The sequence below is a fragment of the Bufo bufo genome, chromosome 8, assembly GCF_905171765.1.
Source record: "Bufo bufo chromosome 8, aBufBuf1.1, whole genome shotgun sequence".
In the NCBI taxonomy this organism is placed as follows: domain Eukaryota; kingdom Metazoa; phylum Chordata; class Amphibia; order Anura; family Bufonidae; genus Bufo; species Bufo bufo.
Window position 1 is genome coordinate 5486572 of NC_053396.1, and position 18484 is coordinate 5505055.

At 45.0% G+C, this 18484-nt stretch overlaps 1 protein-coding gene across 4 annotated transcripts in view; it reads left to right on the forward strand.

The window, feature by feature from the left end:
- The window catches only part of NTNG2 (netrin G2), a 130838-nt gene that overhangs the window by 74064 nt on the left and 38290 nt on the right, over positions 1 to 18484 (forward strand). For 2 of the 4 annotated variants that reach the window (XM_040405930.1, XM_040405931.1), the window contains one exon: positions 9575 to 10731. The exons of the other annotated variants lie outside the window; for them this stretch is intronic. In XM_040405930.1, coding sequence (XP_040261864.1) covers positions 10501 to 10731 — 231 coding nt within the window. In that variant the 5' untranslated portion in view covers positions 9575 to 10500. The remainder of the gene's footprint in view (positions 1 to 9574; positions 10732 to 18484) is intronic. 4 annotated transcript variants of the gene reach the window in all.

Here is an 18484-nt window from a genome sequence, read left to right on the forward strand (position 1 = left end):
ACTATGATACTGCCTCCTATGTACAAGAATATACCTACTATAATACCGCTCCTATGTACAAGAATATAACTGCTATAATACTGCTCCTATGTACAAGAATATAACTACTATAATACTGCTCCTATGTACAAGAATATAACTACTATAATACTGCCTCCTATGTACAAGAATATAACTACTATAATACTGCCTCCTATGTACAAGAATATAACTACTATAATACTGCTCCTATGTACAAGAATATAACTACTATAATACTGCTCCTATGTACAAGAATATAACTACTATAATACTGCTCCTATGTTCAGGAGTATAACTACTATAATACTGCTCCTATGTACAAGAATATAACTACTATAATACTGCTCCTATGTACAAGAATATAACTACTATAATACTGCCTCCTATGTACAAGAATATAACTACTATAATACTGCTCCTATGTACAAGAATATAACTACTATAATACTGCTCCTATGTACAAGAATATAACTACTATAATACTGCTCCTATGTACAAGAATATAACTACTATAATACTGCTCCTATGTACAAGAATATAACTACTATAATACTGCTCCTATGTACAGGAATATAACTACTATAATACTGCTCCTATGTACAGGAATATAACTACTATAATACTGCTCCTATGTACAAGAATATAACTGCTATAATACTGCCTCCTATGTACAAGAATATAACTACTATAATACTGCTCCTATGTACAAGAATATAACTACTATAATACTGCCTCCTATGTACAAGAATATAACTACTATAATACTGCTCCTATGTACAAGAATATAACTACTATAATACTGCTCCAATGTACAAGAATATAACTACTATAATACTGCCTCCTATGTACAAGAATATAACTACTATAATACTGCTCCTATGTACAAGAATATTACTACTATAATACTGCTCCTATGTACAAGAATATAACTACTATAATACTGCTCCTATGTACAAGAATATAACTACTATAATACTGCTCCAATGTACAAGAATATAACTACTATAATACTGCTCCTATGTACAAGAATATAACTACTATAATACTGCCTCCTATGTACAAGAATATAACTACTATAATACTGCTCCTATGTACAAGAATATTACTACTATAATACTGCTCCTATGTACAAGAATATAACTACTATAATACTGCTCCTATGTACAAGAATATAACTACTATAATACTGCCTACTATGTACAAGAATATAACTACTATAATACTGCTCCAATGTACAAGAATATAACTACTATAATACTGCTCCTATATACAAGAATATAACTACTATAATACTGCTCCTATGTACAGGAATATAACTACTATAATACTGCTCCTATGTACAAGAATATAACTACTATAATACTGCTCCTGTGTACAAGAATATAACTACTATAATACTGCCTCCTATGTACAAGAATATAACTACTATAATACTGCCCCTATGTACAGGAATATAACTGCTATAAGGTCTCTTATATAACTACTATAATAATATTTGATATATTATATAGATTGGATTTGCATCAATTAACCCTCCACATCCTGTGCTATAACGTCCCCGTATTAATACACAAAGCCCCTTTAAATGAAGCCGTTTCCCCTCGTGTCCTCTTAGGGGTTAATTATTCTATTAGCGGAGATGTGATGAGTTTTTTTCCCACTTTTGGCCCCCGCTCCCCTCCTGCACCAGTCACACTTGTAGATGAGAAGTCTCCGGCATTAATTGGGAGCCGCATGAGACGTGAGGTTGTGTAGATGAGATGTGGACAGGAGCCGCCATGTAATAATCTTCCCCAGGCGTTAATGGTCAGGGTGGGGGGGGGTGAGGTGCGCCACTCGGAGCGATCTCAATAACGTTCGGATCTGTGGGATGAGAGATGGATTTTTGGCCGCTCCGGTCATTTGTCTCAATCAGGGGGTCTTCATCTTTTGGAGGGGGACGAAGGAGACCTTAACACAGATATATGAATGCTGTGACTGCGATCGATGTGCGCGCCGTTCCCCCCCTCTCCCCGACGCCAAAACCTAATATTTGCTCTTGATTTTCCTGCAGATTTCGGCTCTGACCCCTAGGACGTGACCATGGTCGGCCGCTGCTTAATAATAAAGTCCCAGATCTCTCTTAAAGGGGCAGGCGCCACTTTCCGAACAAAGTCCTAGAGGCTTAGAACACGGGATGGCGACTTTTTTTATAAGATTCCTTTAATCCGGCATCTGATAATCCAGAAACTCTTTTAATCTGTCGTCCGATAGTTCAGAAACCCAGATCATTTTTGCAGCCACTTATTTTTTTAAATTAGCGTTTGGATTTTTCGCTGTTTTCATGGATGTTTTTTGAGGTCGGTTTAATAATCCGGCAAACACCCGCTCTCCAGCACAGTTTTAGTACTGACAGTGTATTATTCCTATTGGTATACTGGAAAGACTGGTTTCTCATGGATGTAAAACCCCCATTATCCAGATGGCTAAAACCAGTCTAGTAGCAGTAGTCAGACTCCATCTTTCCTGAAATGCAGCAGGCGTAGTGGCGTGGGGCGAAAGTTTGACCCGATGCTGCGGGTAGGGGGCGCTAACGAGCCCCTCTGCCTGGTGTTTAGCTGCAGGCAGGGTGTGCAGATGTAGCAGAGCCGCGCCTGGTACCTGAAAGCCTCCTTCACCCTATGAGAAGACCCCATTATTATATTATCGGTAGGGGGGGCCCCTGGTACAGACTTCGCATTGGGGCTCAGAAGTTGAACCACAGACAATGGGGCTGCTGCGTGGCCCCTGGCGAGGGGCCCAGGACCTGATGGGGGTGAGGTCACATAGCAGGAGCTCCAGTCCTGATTGTAATACCTTCCCCCATAATGAGGGGCTCTGTGTCCTCCGCTGCCCCAGGCCACGCCTCCGCTACCTGTCTCGCTGGCGTTTTGTTACATTGTAATCTCGGCCGCTTTTTAATAAACACATTTAATATCTACAAAAGGGAAATTTTAATTTTTAATTCTCTTCTGTTACGACCTAAATTGCTTTTCTCTTGTAAAATATTTAAACCCCCTCCGTGAACGCGGCGCCGGTCCGCGGCGACAAACGCGGTATTTCTATTAGTTTTATGGAATTTAATTGCGCCATCTCCCGCTTTGGCCTTTGCCGCTTTGTTTAGCGTTTTAATATATATTTCCCAATTAAATACCTTCCTGATCCTTATATCTAATAAAGGGATTTTTACAGGAATTTTTTTTTTTTTACTGTCTGTTCATGCCCCCATGACAACACCTACTGTCCCTCTGATTTTACAGGGGGCCTCATGGCAGCTAATCAGATCATGTGCAGTAAAAATGCATGCATGATTCTGATTGGCTGGTAGTGGTAGGTAGGTGTCTCCATTGTAAAAGAGTCCAAGGCCAGGAAGTGTTGTCATAGGGACATTCCACTGGTCTGGTATATCACAATCCTTGCTGTGATGGAAATCCACTCTCTGTCTACTCAGCTTGCAACCAATCTGAAGAAGCAGAGCTGCAGTGTAAAGCATGGAAGGACAGCTGCCTGTGTCTCCAGTGAGAAAGCACGCTCACTGGAGCAGATATGTGGTGTAAAGCATGGAGGAGCGACATCCTGAGTGCTGAGACAGGAGAGGTGGATTCACGCTTTGACTCCAATAGACAATGTAGAGGATCTGGAGTCGTTGATCAGGGAGCAGTGAAGTAGTGTAAAGTATGGAGGAGAAAAGCTTTAGTATTGAGACAGGAAAGGTCGATTTAGATCTGTAGTCACTGGACAGACTGTGCCCTAAGTGAGCAGAGATGCAGAGTAAAGCATAAAGAAACAACATTCTGAGTAATGACCTCTGACTCCATTAGATACTGCAGCTGAGCTGGAGCAGAAATGTAGTGTAAAGCATGAAGGAATGACATCTTGACTGCTGAGACAGGAGTGCTGTGCTGGAGGCACTGATCATCATGGTGCCCTGAGTGAGCAGAGAGGTAGTGTAAGGCCCCTTGCAGACGAGCGAGTATTCCGTGCGGGTGCAATGCGTGATGCAAACGCATTGCGCCCGCACTGAATCCGGACCCATTCATTTCAATGGGTCTGTGTACAAGAGCGTTGTGTGAAAAACGCAGCAAGCTCTATATTCTGCAATTTTCACGCAACGCAGGCCCCATAGAAGTGAATGGGGCTGCTTGAAAATCGCAAGCAAGTGCGGATGCGGTGCGTTTTTCACTGATGGTTGCTAGGAGATGTCAGTTTTTTATCACGCATTAAAGGCCTCATGCACACGACCGTTGTGTGTTTTGCGGTCCGCAAAACACAGGTGGCGTCCATGTGCGTTACGCACTTTGCGGAACAGCATGGACAGCCATTGATATAACTGCTTATTGTTGTCCGCAAAACAGACAAGAATAGGACAGGTTATATTTTTTTTGCGGACCACAGAACGGAGCAACGGATGAGGAGCATCTTTTGCGGCCCCTTTGAAGTGAATGGGTCCGCATCCGAGCCGCAAAAACTGCGGCTCGGATGCGGACCAAAACAACGGTCGTGTGCATGAGGCCTAAATCACATTGCACCCGTGCAAAAAAAAAACTGAACAACTGAACGCGATCGCAGACAAAACTGAATGAACTTTCTTGCGAAATTGCGCATTTTTCACTGAACGCATCCGTAACGCATCCGGGCCTACTCCGCTCACGCTCGTCTGCAAGGGGCCGAAAGCATGAGTGCTGAGACAGGAGCAGTGGCTTCAGACTACCTCTGACTCCATTAGACACTGCGGCTGAGCTGGAGTCGCTGATCATCATGGTGCCCTGAGTGAGCAGAGAGGTAGTGTAAAGCATGAGTGCTGAGACAGGAGCAGTGGCTTCGGACTACCTCTGACTCCATTAGACACTGCGGCTGAGCTGGAGTCGCTGATCATAGCTGTGCCCTGAGTGAGCAGAGAGGTAGTGTAAAGCATGAGTGCTGAGACAGGAGCAGTGGCTTCGGACTACCTCTGACTCCATTAGACACTGCGGCTGAGCTGGAGTCGCTGATCATAGCTGTGCCCTGAGTGAGCAGAGAGGTAGTGTAAAGCATGAGTGCTGAGACAGGAGCAGTGGCTTCGGACTACCTCTGACTCCATTAGACACTGCGGCTGAGCTGGAGTCGCTGATCATAGCTGTGCCCTGAGTGAGCAGAGAGGTAGTGTAAAGCATGAGTGCTGAGACAGGAGCAGTGGCTTCGGACTACCTCTGACTCCATTAGACACTGCGGCTGAGCTGGAGTCGCTGATCATAGCTGTGCCCTGAGTGAGCAGAGAGGTAGTGTAAAGCATGAGTGCTGAGACAGGAGCAGTGGCTTCGGACTACCTCTGACTCCATTAGACACTGCGGCTGAGCTGGAGTCGCTGATCATAGCTGTGCCCTGAGTGAGCAGAGAGGTAGTGTAAAGCATGAGTGCTGAGACAGGAGCAGTGGCTTCGGACTACCTCTGACTCCATTAGACACTGCGGCTGAGCTGGAGTCGCTGATCATCATGGTGCCCTGAGTGAGCAGAGAGGTAGTGTAAAGCATTTAGTGCTGAGACAGGAGCAGTAGCTTCAGACTACCTCTGACTCCATTAGACACTGCGGCTGAGCTGGAGTCGCTGATCATCATGGTGCCCTGAGTGAGCAGAGAGGTAGTGTAAAGCATGAGTGCTGAGACAGGAGCAGTGGCTTCGGACTACCTCTGACTCCATTAGACACTGCGGCTGAGCTGGAGTCGCTGATCATAGCTGTGCCCTGAGTGAGCAGAGAGGTAGTGTAAAGCATGAGTGCTGAGACAGGAGCAGTGGCTTCAGACTACCTCTGACTCCATTAGACACTGCGGCTGAGCTGGAGTCGCTGATCATCATGGTGCCCTGAGTGAGCAGAGAGGTAGTGTAAAGCATGAGTGCTGAGACAGGAGCAGTGGCTTCAGACTACCTCTGACTCCATTAGACACTGCGGCTGAGCTGGAGTCGCTGATCATAGCTGTGCCCTGAGTGAGCAGAGAGGTAGTGTAAAGCATGAGTGCTGAGACAGGAGCAGTGGCTTCGGACTACCTCTGACTCCATTAGACACTGCGGCTGAGCTGGAGTCGCTGATCATCATGGTGCCCTGAGTGAGCAGAGAGGTAGTGTAAAGCATGAGTGCTGAGACAGGAGCAGTGGCTTCGGACTACCTCTGACTCCATTAGACACTGCGGCTGAGCTGGAGTCGCTGATCATAGCTGTGCCCTGAGTGAGCAGAGAGGTAGTGTAAAGCATGAGTGCTGAGACAGGAGCAGTGGCTTCGGACTACCTCTGACTCCATTAGACACTGCGGCTGAGCTGGAGTCGCTGATCATCATGGTGCCCTGAGTGAGCAGAGAGGTAGTGTAAAGCATGAGTGCTGAGACAGGAGCAGTGGCTTCGGACTACCTCTGACTCCATTAGACACTGCGGCTGAGCTGGAGTCGCTGATCATAGCTGTGCCCTAAGTGAGCAGAGAGGTAGTGTAAAGCATGAGTGCTGAGACAGGAGCAGTGGCTTCAGACTACCTCTGACTCCATTAGACACTGCGGCTGAGCTGGAGTTGCTGATCATAGCTGTGCCCTGAGTGAGCAGAGAGGTAGTGTAAAGCATGAGTGCTGAGACAGGAGCAGTGGCTTCGGACTACCTCTGACTCCATTAGACACTGCGGCTGAGCTGGAGTCGCTGATCATCATGGTGCCCTGAGTGAGCAGAGAGGTAGTATAAAGCATGAGTGCTGAGACAGGAGCAGTGGCTTCGGACTACCTCTGACTCCATTAGACACTGCGGCTGAGCTGGAGTCGCTGATCATAGCTGTGCCCTGAGTGAGCAGAGAGGTAGTGTAAAGCATGAGTGCTGAGACAGGAGCAGTGGCTTCGGACTACCTCTGACTCCATTAGACACTGCGGCTGAGCTGGAGTCGCTGATCATAGCTGTGCCCTGAGTGAGCAGAGAGGTAGTGTAAAGCATGAGTGCTGAGACAGGAGCAGTGGCTTCAGACTACCTCTGACTCCATTAGACACTGCGGCTGAGCTGGAGTCGCTGATCATAGCTGTGCCCTGAGTGAGCAGAGAGGTAGTGTAAAGCATGAGTGCTGAGACAGGAGCAGTGGCTTCAGACTACCTCTGACTCCATTAGACACTGCGGCTGAGCTGGAGTCGCTGATCATAGCTGTGCCCTGAGTGAGCAGAGAGGTAGTGTAAAGCATGAGTGCTGAGACAGGAGCAGTGGCTTCAGACTACCTCTGACTCCATTAGACACTGCGGCTGAGCTGGAGTCGCTGATCATAGCTGTGCCCTGAGTGAGCAGAGAGGTAGTGTAAAGCATGAGTGCTGAGACAGGAGCAGTGGCTTCGGACTACCTCTGACTCCATTAGACACTGCGGCTGAGCTGGAGTCGCTGATCATCATGGTGCCCTGAGTGAGCAGAGAGGTAGTGTAAAGCATGAGTGCTGAGACAGGAGCAGTGGCTTCAGACTACCTCTGACTCCATTAGACACTGCGGCTGAGCTGGAGTCGCTGATCATAGCTGTGCCCTGAGTGAGCAGAGAGGTAGTGTAAAGCATGAGTGCTGAGACAGGAGCAGTGGCTTCGGACTACCTCTGACTCCATTAGATACTGCGGCTGAGCTGGAGTCGCTGATCATCATGGTGCCCTGAGTGAGCAGAGAGGTAGTGTAAAGCATGAGTGCTGAGACAGGAGCAGTGGCTTCGGACTACCTCTGACTCCATTAGACACTGCGGCTGAGCTGGAGTCGCTGATCATAGCTGTGCCCTGAGTGAGCAGAGAGGTAGTGTAAAGCATGAGTGCTGAGACAGGAGCAGTGGCTTCGGACTACCTCTGACTCCATTAGACACTGCGGCTGAGCTGGAGTCGCTGATCATCATGGTGCCCTGAGTGAGCAGAGAGGTAGTGTAAAGCATGAGTGCTGAGACAGGAGCAGTGGCTTCGGACTACCTCTGACTCCATTAGACACTGCGGCTGAGCTGGAGTCGCTGATCATAGCTGTGCCCTAAGTGAGCAGAGAGGTAGTGTAAAGCATGAGTGCTGAGACAGGAGCAGTGGCTTCAGACTACCTCTGACTCCATTAGACACTGCGGCTGAGCTGGAGTTGCTGATCATAGCTGTGCCCTGAGTGAGCAGAGAGGTAGTGTAAAGCATGAGTGCTGAGACAGGAGCAGTGGCTTCGGACTACCTCTGACTCCATTAGACACTGCGGCTGAGCTGGAGTCGCTGATCATCATGGTGCCCTGAGTGAGCAGAGAGGTAGTATAAAGCATGAGTGCTGAGACAGGAGCAGTGGCTTCGGACTACCTCTGACTCCATTAGACACTGCGGCTGAGCTGGAGTCGCTGATCATAGCTGTGCCCTGAGTGAGCAGAGAGGTAGTGTAAAGCATGAGTGCTGAGACAGGAGCAGTGGCTTCGGACTACCTCTGACTCCATTAGACACTGCGGCTGAGCTGGAGTCGCTGATCATGGCTGTGCCCTGAGTGAGCAGAGAGGTAGTGTAAAGCATGAGTGCTGAGACAGGAGCAGTGGCTTCAGACTACCTCTGACTCCATTAGACACTGCGGCTGAGCTGGAGTCGCTGATCATAGCTGTGCCCTGAGTGAGCAGAGAGGTAGTGTAAAGCATGAGTGCTGAGACAGGAGCAGTGGCTTCAGACTACCTCTGACTCCATTAGACACTGCGGCTGAGCTGGAGTCGCTGATCATAGCTGTGCCCTGAGTGAGCAGAGAGGTAGTGTAAAGCATGAGTGCTGAGACAGGAGCAGTGGCTTCAGACTACCTCTGACTCCATTAGACACTGCGGCTGAGCTGGAGTCGCTGATCATAGCTGTGCCCTGAGTGAGCAGAGAGGTAGTGTAAAGCATGAGTGCTGAGACAGGAGCAGTGGCTTCAGACTACCTCTGACTCCATTAGACACTGCGGCTGAGCTGGAGTCGCTGATCATAGCTGTGCCCTGAGTGAGCAGAGAGGTAGTGTAAAGCATGAGTGCTGAGACAGGAGCAGTGGCTTCGGACTACCTCTGACTCCATTAGACACTGCGGCTGAGCTGGAGTTGCTGATCATAGCTGTGCCCTGAGTGAGCAGAGAGGTAGTGTAAAGCATGAGTGCTGAGACAGGAGCAGTGGCTTCGGACTACCTCTGACTCCATTAGACACTGCGGCTGAGCTGGAGTCGCTGATCATAGCTGTGCCCTGAGTGAGCAGAGAGGTAGTGTAAAGCATGAGTGCTGAGACAGGAGCAGTGGCTTCGGACTACCTCTGACTCCATTAGACACTGCGGCTGAGCTGGAGTCGCTGATCATAGCTGTGCCCTAATGGAGTTAAACAGTAGATAATGAAGCGTCCCCCGAGGTGGCCTCTTCTGCTTGGACATTAATTATTTTTTCCCTGCGTTATGAAATAAATGCAATAATCCTGCGAGGAAAGCGATGTCTCCACAGAAAAGACAAAGCATCTGTTGTGTGGATGTGGTTGGCAGATAGAATAGCTGAGGACCCAGTTCCAAAGCACGTTGTTATTTTCTACCCCATGTAAACATGTCCGCTCTATCCTCGCAGGCGCTGCTGGTTGATAACATCCCTCGCTTCCCGGACTAGAGATAAACACGCGGATGCCTCAGTGAGAAGACGGCGACCTCCTCTGACTGCACGGTCACATCTCAAGGTTTGGTTTCAACCTCAGCAGATGCCACCTACATGATCTTGGGTCTAATTTTCTTGGAATTTAAGATTCTTGTATCAAAAGGCTTTTGGAGAAGACAACCGAGGAGTCCAGAAGTTTATTGGATCCTTCATGTGGACCATCTAGCCCGAGTCCAGAAGTTCATTGGACCCTTTGTGTGGACCATCTAGCCCGAGTCCAGAGGTTCATCGGACCCTTTTTGTGGACCATCTAGCCTGAGTCCAGAAGTTCATTGGAACCTTTGTGTGGACCATCTAGCCTGAGTCCAGAAGTTCATTGGACCCTTTGTGTGGACCATCTAGCCCGATTCCAGAAGTTCATTAGACCATTTGTGTGGTCCATCTAGTCCGAGTCCAAAAGTTCATTGGACCCTTTGTGTGGACCATCTAGCCCGAGTCCAGAAGTTCATTGGACCCTTTGTGTGGTCCATCTAGCCCAAAGATGAGAAGATGTCCACCCGCTAGTGTTCTGAAGAGTAAAATGAGTCCATCTTCTCGGCCTGACCTGTGCAGAGTTGACTTTCTTAGTCTTGCCTAACACCCCTATGAGTCAATGCAGAGACAAAGAGACCCAGATAGTTGGGAAATATCTATGCATCACCTAGGACGTCTTCTAGATGTTCTGTCTCAGCTCTCCGGACCCTTGAATGTACGACACTTGACTATCTACCATAGCTGGAAAGCCCAGTAGCATCATATAACAGTCAATGAGGTGTTTCCATGCTGATCCCGACAGTAGCAGATAAACCCCCTGAAGTTTCCCCTCTTCGTTACTTGGTCATCTCTGCTCCAGCAGGACACCAATGTCCGTTCCAGCTGCCATGCTGCCTTTGGCTGTCTTCGTCTTAGACTGCCTGCTTATGGCATTGGGACACTATGACATCTGTAAATCATGGGTGGCATCTGACGAGGGCCCTTCCTGGGAATATTATGCCTGTCAACCAAAGCCCATGGTGATGAAAGAGTATGCCATCATCAAGGTGGATCCTCCTGGAATTACCTGTGGTGACCCCGCGGAGTACTTCTGCACACATGTGAGTACTGTCTATGGTATAAGACTATGTACGGTCCTACGAATTTGGTCCCCGAATCTCATGACAAGAGTCGTGTTTCTACTTGCAGTGCCACATTCTACAGTAAATGTTATCCATAGACATTAATGCAACAGCGCCCCCTGCTCCGTGCAATTTTTTATGTTTTGTTGCTTTTTTTTTCTCCTTGGCACTTAGTGTATTTTGCAGGATGGTTGTGTAGAATATTGACCTACGATTTAGACAAATCCCAAGGACATGCATGCCATGGAAGCAGATAAAGCAGGTGCCATGGGACCCATGGAGTAGCAATGCCCAGGTCAGATTGTGCCAAACGCCTGGGCAGTGGGTGGTCCTCAAAAGCACTGCTGAATTCACAAAAACAGGAGCGATTAACAAGCTCATGTCGTCCGTCACTCCTGCCTGGGCTATTGAATCATAGACTCACGGTGGCGCCCCCTGTCTACCAAACCCTTGGCTAGAAAAGTTGAAGAGGACCTGACACCACTCCTGACATGTCTGTTTTAGCACATAATTGTATTCCACGTGAAGTGACAATTCTGGAGCATCTATTCTTACAACTCTGTGTTGTGCCGTTCCTCTATTATTCCTGCTGGACATTTCTGAATAAAAGTACACCTGGGTGTTACAATGTGGGTATGTCCCTGCACAGATGGAGACTATCCAATCAGTGGCAGACTGTGCAGGGACACCCCACCTGGTAACACCCAGTAGTACCTTTAGTTTTAAATTTCTAGCAGGAATAATATAGGAATTGAACAACACAGAGTTATAAGAATAGATGCCCCAGAATTCTTATTGCATGGGGATTGCAAGTAGTTACTAAAACAGAAATCTCATGAGAGATGACAGCTCCTTATCCATGTTTAGTCAGCGGATCCTTCACTCAAGCCCAATGGGCCTGGTGCCCGGTAGGGACAGAAGCCCCTATTGGTCCTGTTTGTGTCCCGGGATGGGGGGCTCTGGTCATGTAAATCCCCATTAGCAAAGAGGCACCATTTTACATGTTGATGATTCCTTAGAATTACATGAAATAACATTGTTAGACAAATTTTTTTTTTTTTTTTTTAGAAAATAAAACATTTCTGGCTGGTAATATGTTTTCAGTGGGTTGCAAAAAAAACATGTTCCTATCAAACTGTATGACATGTAGAGAGGAGCCAGCATGAACCGTCCACAATTATCCCGGGTGATCAGTATTCTTCTTCAATCTGTCTTTCAAATGAGCTGATTTTTATTTTCCGTGATGAAATATTGATGTGTTTGCTGCAAGGTCCTCTCAGAAGTCTCTGTGTATCCAGAGCTCATCCCGCACAAGCTTTTAAACATCACTACCCTTTTCCTACTTTGTAGGCATTTCTGACTCTTGCAATCAATAATGCACTTAGGGCCGATGGTAGTTTATGATGAGCACAAGGCCTGGACCACTAACCTGGGGCCACAGCTCCAGAAGACAGAAAGACACATCCACAGATATTCCTACATTCCTACACATTTCCCTCTGAGGATGAAAGATACTTAGAGAATGGTAAATGTGTAAGTAACTTGCAGATGAGCATCCCCATTACTAAATACTATACAATTACTATAATACTGCCTCCTGTCTACAAGAATATAACTACTATAATACTGCCTCCTATGTACAAGAATATAACTACTATAATACTGCTCCTATGTACAAGAATATAACTACTATAATACTGCCCCTATGTACAAGGATATAACTACTATAATACTACTCCTATGTACAAGAATATAATTACTATAATACTGCCTCCTATGTACAAGAATATAACTACTATAATACTGCTCCTATGTACAAGAATATAACTACTATAATACTGCCCCTATGTACAAGGATATAACTACTATAATACTGCTCCTATGTACAAGAATATAACTACTATAATACTGCTCCTATGTACAAGAATATAACTACTATAATACTGCTCCTATGTACAGGAATATATCTACTATAATACTGCTCCTATGTACAAGAATATAACTACTATAATACTGCTCCTATGTACAAGAATATAACTACTATAATACTGCTCCTATGTACAAGAATATAACTACTATAATACTGCCCCCTATGTACAAGAATATAACTACTATAATACTGCCTCCTATGTACAAGAATATAACTACTATAATACTGCTCCTATGTACAAGAATATAACTACTATAATACTGCCTCCTATGTACAAGAATATAACTACTATAATACTGCTCCTATGTACAATAATATAACTACTATAATACTGCCTCCTATGTACAAGAATATAACTACTATAATACTGCTCCTATGTACAAGAATATAGCTACTATAATACTGCTCCTATGTACAGGAATATAACTACTATAATACTGCTCCTATGTACAGGAATATAACTACTATAATACTGCTCCTATGTACAGGAATATAACTACTATAATACTGTTCCTATGTACAAGAATATAACTACTATAATACTGCCTCCTATATACAAGAATACAACTACTATAATACTGCTCCTATGTACAGGAATATAACTACTATAATACTGCTCCTATGTACAAGAATATAACTACTATAATACTGCCTCCTATGTACAAGAATATAACTACTATAATACTGCTCCTATGTATAAGAATATATCTACTATAATACTGCTCCTATGTACAAGAATATAACTACTATAATACTGCTCCTATGTACAAGAATATAACTACTATAATACTGCTCCTATGTATAAGAATATAACTACTATAATACTGCTCCTATGTACAAGAATATAACCACTATAATACTGCTCCTATGTACAAGAATATAACTACTATAATACTGCACCTATGTACAAGAATATAACTACTATAATACTGCTCCTATGTACTGTACAAGAATATAACTACTATAATACTGCCTCCTATGTACAAGAATATAACTACTATAATACTGCCTCCTATGTACAAGAATATAACTACTATAATACTGCTCCTATGTACAAGAATATAACTGCTATAATACTGCTCCTATGTACAAGAATATAACTACTATAATACTGCCTCCTATGTACAAGAATATAACTACTATAATACTGCTTTCTATGTACAAGAATATAACTACTATAATACTGCTCCTATGTACAAGAATATAACTACTATCTATAATACTGCCTCCTATGTACAAGAATATAACTGCTATAATACTGCTCCTATGTACAAGAATATAACTACTATAATACTGCCTCCTATGTACAAGAATATAACTACTATAATACTGCTCCTATGTACAAGAATATAATTACTATAATACTGCTCCTATGTACAAGAATATAACTACTATAATACTGCCTCCTATGTACAAGAATATAACTACTATAATACTGCTCCTATGTACAAGAATATAACTACTATAATACTGCTCCTATGTACAAGAATATAACTACTATAATACTGCCTCCTATGTACAAGAATATAACTACTATAATACTGCCTCCTATGTACAAGAATATAACTACTATAATACTGCCCCTTATGTACAAGAATATAACTACTATAATACTGCTCCTATGTATAAGAATATAATTACTATAATACCGCTCCTATGTACAAGAATATAACTACTATAATACTGCTCCTATGTATAAGAATATAATTACTATAATACTGGTCCTATGTACAGGAATATAACTACTATAATACTGCCTCCTATGTACAAGAATATAACTACTATAATACTGCTCCTATGTACAAGACTATAACTACTATAATACTGCTCCTATGTACAAGAATATAGCTACTATAATACTGCCTCCTATGTACAAGAATATAACTACTATAATACTGCTCCTATGTACAAGAATATAACTACTATAATACTGCTCCTATGTACAAGAATATAACTACTATAATACTGCTCCTATGTACAAGAATATAACTACTATAATACTGCTCCTATGTACAAGAATATAACTACTATAATACTGCCTCCTATGTACAAGAATATAACTACTATAATACTGCCTCCTATGTACAAGAATATAACTACTATAATACTGCTCCTATGTACAAGAATATAACTACTATAATACTGCTCCTATGTACAAGACTATAACTACTATAATACTGGTCCTATGTACAGGAATATAACTACTATAATACTGCCTCCTATGTACAAGAATATAACTACTATAATACTGCTCCTATGTACAAGACTATAACTACTATAATACTGCTCATATGTACAAGTTCTCATCAATCAGCTTTGAGTGCACCCTGTAGCAGAGGTCACAATGCAGAACTATAACTCCCAGCATCCTCTGGCAGCCTTGTAGTACTGTGTGACCTATGGGCAGGGCTGATCAGTGCTGTATCCAAGGGCACACAGTCGAGGCAGCACCCTTTATACAGTAGGGCAGTTCTAGGGGCTACAGCTGGTCCCCCAAACACTGGAGTCACCCCCGAAGAGGTTGTGCAGCAGCTTTGGTCACTGTTTACTGTCAGTCGTCCGCTGCTGTCGTCTGGCCAAACCTCCTGGATCCCTCGTACGAGTCTGTGAGTGTAAATGAGCCGTCACTCGGAGGAGACGCAGAAGGAAGCGCGAAGGAGAACGACGTCGCCTTAATTCATCCTTTCCTAAAGTTGCCTGGTTTGGTTTGCACTGTAACTTAGGCTACATGCACACGAACGTTGTTTTTTTCCGTGTCCGTTCGTTTTTTGTTTTTTTTGCGGATAGGATGCGGACCCAATCATTTCAATGGGTCCTCTAAAAATGCGCACTGCACACCGTGTGCTGACCGCATCAGTATGTCCTTTCCATAGCCCCGCAAAAAAAATAGAACATGTCCTATTCTTTTCCGTTTTAAGCATTGTTAGAATGGATCCGCAAAAAAAAAACAAAAAACGGATGGCATACGGATGGCGGACCGCAAAACACATACGGTCGGTCGTGTGCATGTAGCCTAATTGTCAAAATTTAAAGGGCTGTCCTTAGTTATGTAAATCAGTCCATAGTACTACAACTCCCAAAGTCTTACTAAGCTCTGAAACTTTCTGATAGACTTTGTGCTCTGGTTCTTATCCATACGCTTCTAGTTGTGTTCCCATTCACTGACAGCCAGCAGAGAACTGAAACATAAGTCAGTTGCCAATACAGCATGAGTGAAGTGACAACCATTAGGGGCCACATTGCAGCCAGAGGAGTTGTCAACTGGAGGCTACATTTATGGGGGTGTTGATACTTTGTGGTAGATGTGATATATACAGATAGATACATTGTGTCCATCAAGCTCAACCTTTGTTTCAAAGGTAAACGCAGCCCCCCCAGCGGGTTATGGCGAATTTCCCTTGGGGACCGGGGTAATTCCTGTGACCGGTGACTACCCTGGATGGGTTTTTCTTGCGTCCCTTGGGTTAGTACATAGGGCAGTTCCCCTGTCCGAACCCTCTAAGCCCCCCACCTGTTTCTGTGGCTGGAGCGGCTTACATCCGCTGATGCTCAGAGTACAGATGGCGGGCGAGGAGGGGGGGGTGGGTTCCGTGTGACCTGCTCGGCTCCTCCAGCTCTCAGCCCAAACACACACGGATTATTCTCTTAGCCTTGGTATAGGGCGATTAACCCCTAACACACCATGGGCTGTCACTTCTATAGGGACCTCATCTGCTATCATAGAGAGTGACTGCTCATGCACAGCCACCAGGATGACCTGGCGCCGCTGATCTCTAGATCAGCGGAGGAGGTGCCAATGGTCAGATCCCCAAGTCAATGGGAATTGGCCTCATCAGACAACTTTTACATTGACTTGCATGGGGAGGAGATAAAAAAGTTGTATCATGGGATGTGACACGTGACATGTATGTGCCAGGCATTGCTTGGCAGGAGGTGCTGTGTACTCCAGTCTGTATTGTGTTTCGGTAGCTCCTGAGCTGCGGGGTGCAGGCAGTGGTGTCCCCTGTGCCCGGGGAGGTTTGTTGTGGTGCGGAGTGTCCTCTTATGGAGGATTAGTGATAAAATTGTAATAACCGCGTAAGAGGATCACAAATCCCCTGCGGCCTTATTATAGAGCGCCACCGTCTATAAGTACCAACCTCAGCAGCCGCGTCCTAGAAATCCTCAGCCCTGGGACACCCTGCACAGGATCTAGGGGGGGGGGCGTCCCCCCATGTCACAAACCTGAGAGACGTAGGCATGGCGGTATCACACAGGATGGGATTAGATACACAGCTCAGCAGACAGTATCACACAGGATAGGATTAGATACACAGCTCAGCAGACAGTATCACACAGGATAGGATTAGATACACAGCTCAGCAGACAGTATCACACAGGATGGGATTAGATACACAGCTCAGCAGACAGTATCACACAGGATAGGGTTAGATACACAGCTCAGCAGACAGTATCACACATGACAGGATTAGATACACAGCTCAGCAGACAGTATCACACAGGATAGGATTAGATACACAGCTCAGCAGACCGTATCACACAGGATAGGATTAGATACACAGCTCAGCAGGCAGTATCACACAGGATAGGATTAGATACACAGCTCAGCAGACAGTATCACACAGGATAGGATTAGATACACAGCTCAGCAGACGGTATCACACAGGATAGGATTAGATACACAGCTCAGCAGACAGTATCACACAGGATAGGATTAGATACACAGCTCAGCAGGCAGTATCACACAGGAGAGGATTAGATACACTGCTCGGCAGACTGTATCACACAGGATAGGATTAGATACACAGCTCAGCAGACAGTATCACACATGATGGGATTAGATACACAGCTCAGCAGACAGTATCACACAGGATAGGATTAGATACACAGCTCAGCAGACAGTATCACACAGGATAGGATTAGATACACGGCTCAGCAGACAGTATCACACAGGATAGGATTAGATACACAGCTCAGCAGACTGTATCACACAGGACAGGATTAGATACACAGCTCAGTAGACAGTATCACACAGGATAGGATTAGATACACAGCTCAGCAGACAGTATCATACTGGATAGGATTAGATACACAGCTCAGGAGACCGTATCACACAGGATAGGATTAGATACACAGATCAGCAGACAGTATCACATAGGATTAGATACCCAGCTCAGCAGACAGTATCACACAGGATAGGATTAGATACACAGCTCAGCAGACCGTATCACACAGGATAGGATTAGATACACAGCTCAGCAGACAGTATCACACTGGATAGGATTAGATACACAGCTCAGGAGACCGTATCACACAGGATAGGATTAGATACACAGCTCAGCAGACAGTATCACACAGGACAGGATTAGATACAGAGGCTCAGCAGACAGTATCACACAGGATAGGATTAGATACACAGCTCAGCAGACAGTATCACACAGGATAGGATTAGATACACAGCTCAGCAGACTGTATCACACAGGACAGGATTAGATACACAGCTCAGCAGACAGTATCACACAGGATAGGATTAGATACACAGCTCAGCAGACTGTATCACACAGGATCCGTCTTGAACACCATTGAAAGTCAATGGGGGACGAATCCGTTTTTCTATTGTGCCATATTGTGTCAGTGAAAACGGATCCGTCCCCCTTGACTTACATTGTGTATCAGGACGGATCCGTTTGCCTCTGCATCGTCAGGCGGACACCAAAACGCTGCAAGCAGCCTCAAAAGCGGAATAGAGGCGGAACGGAGGCAAACGGATCCTTAGCTATTCAGAATGCATTAGGGCAAAAC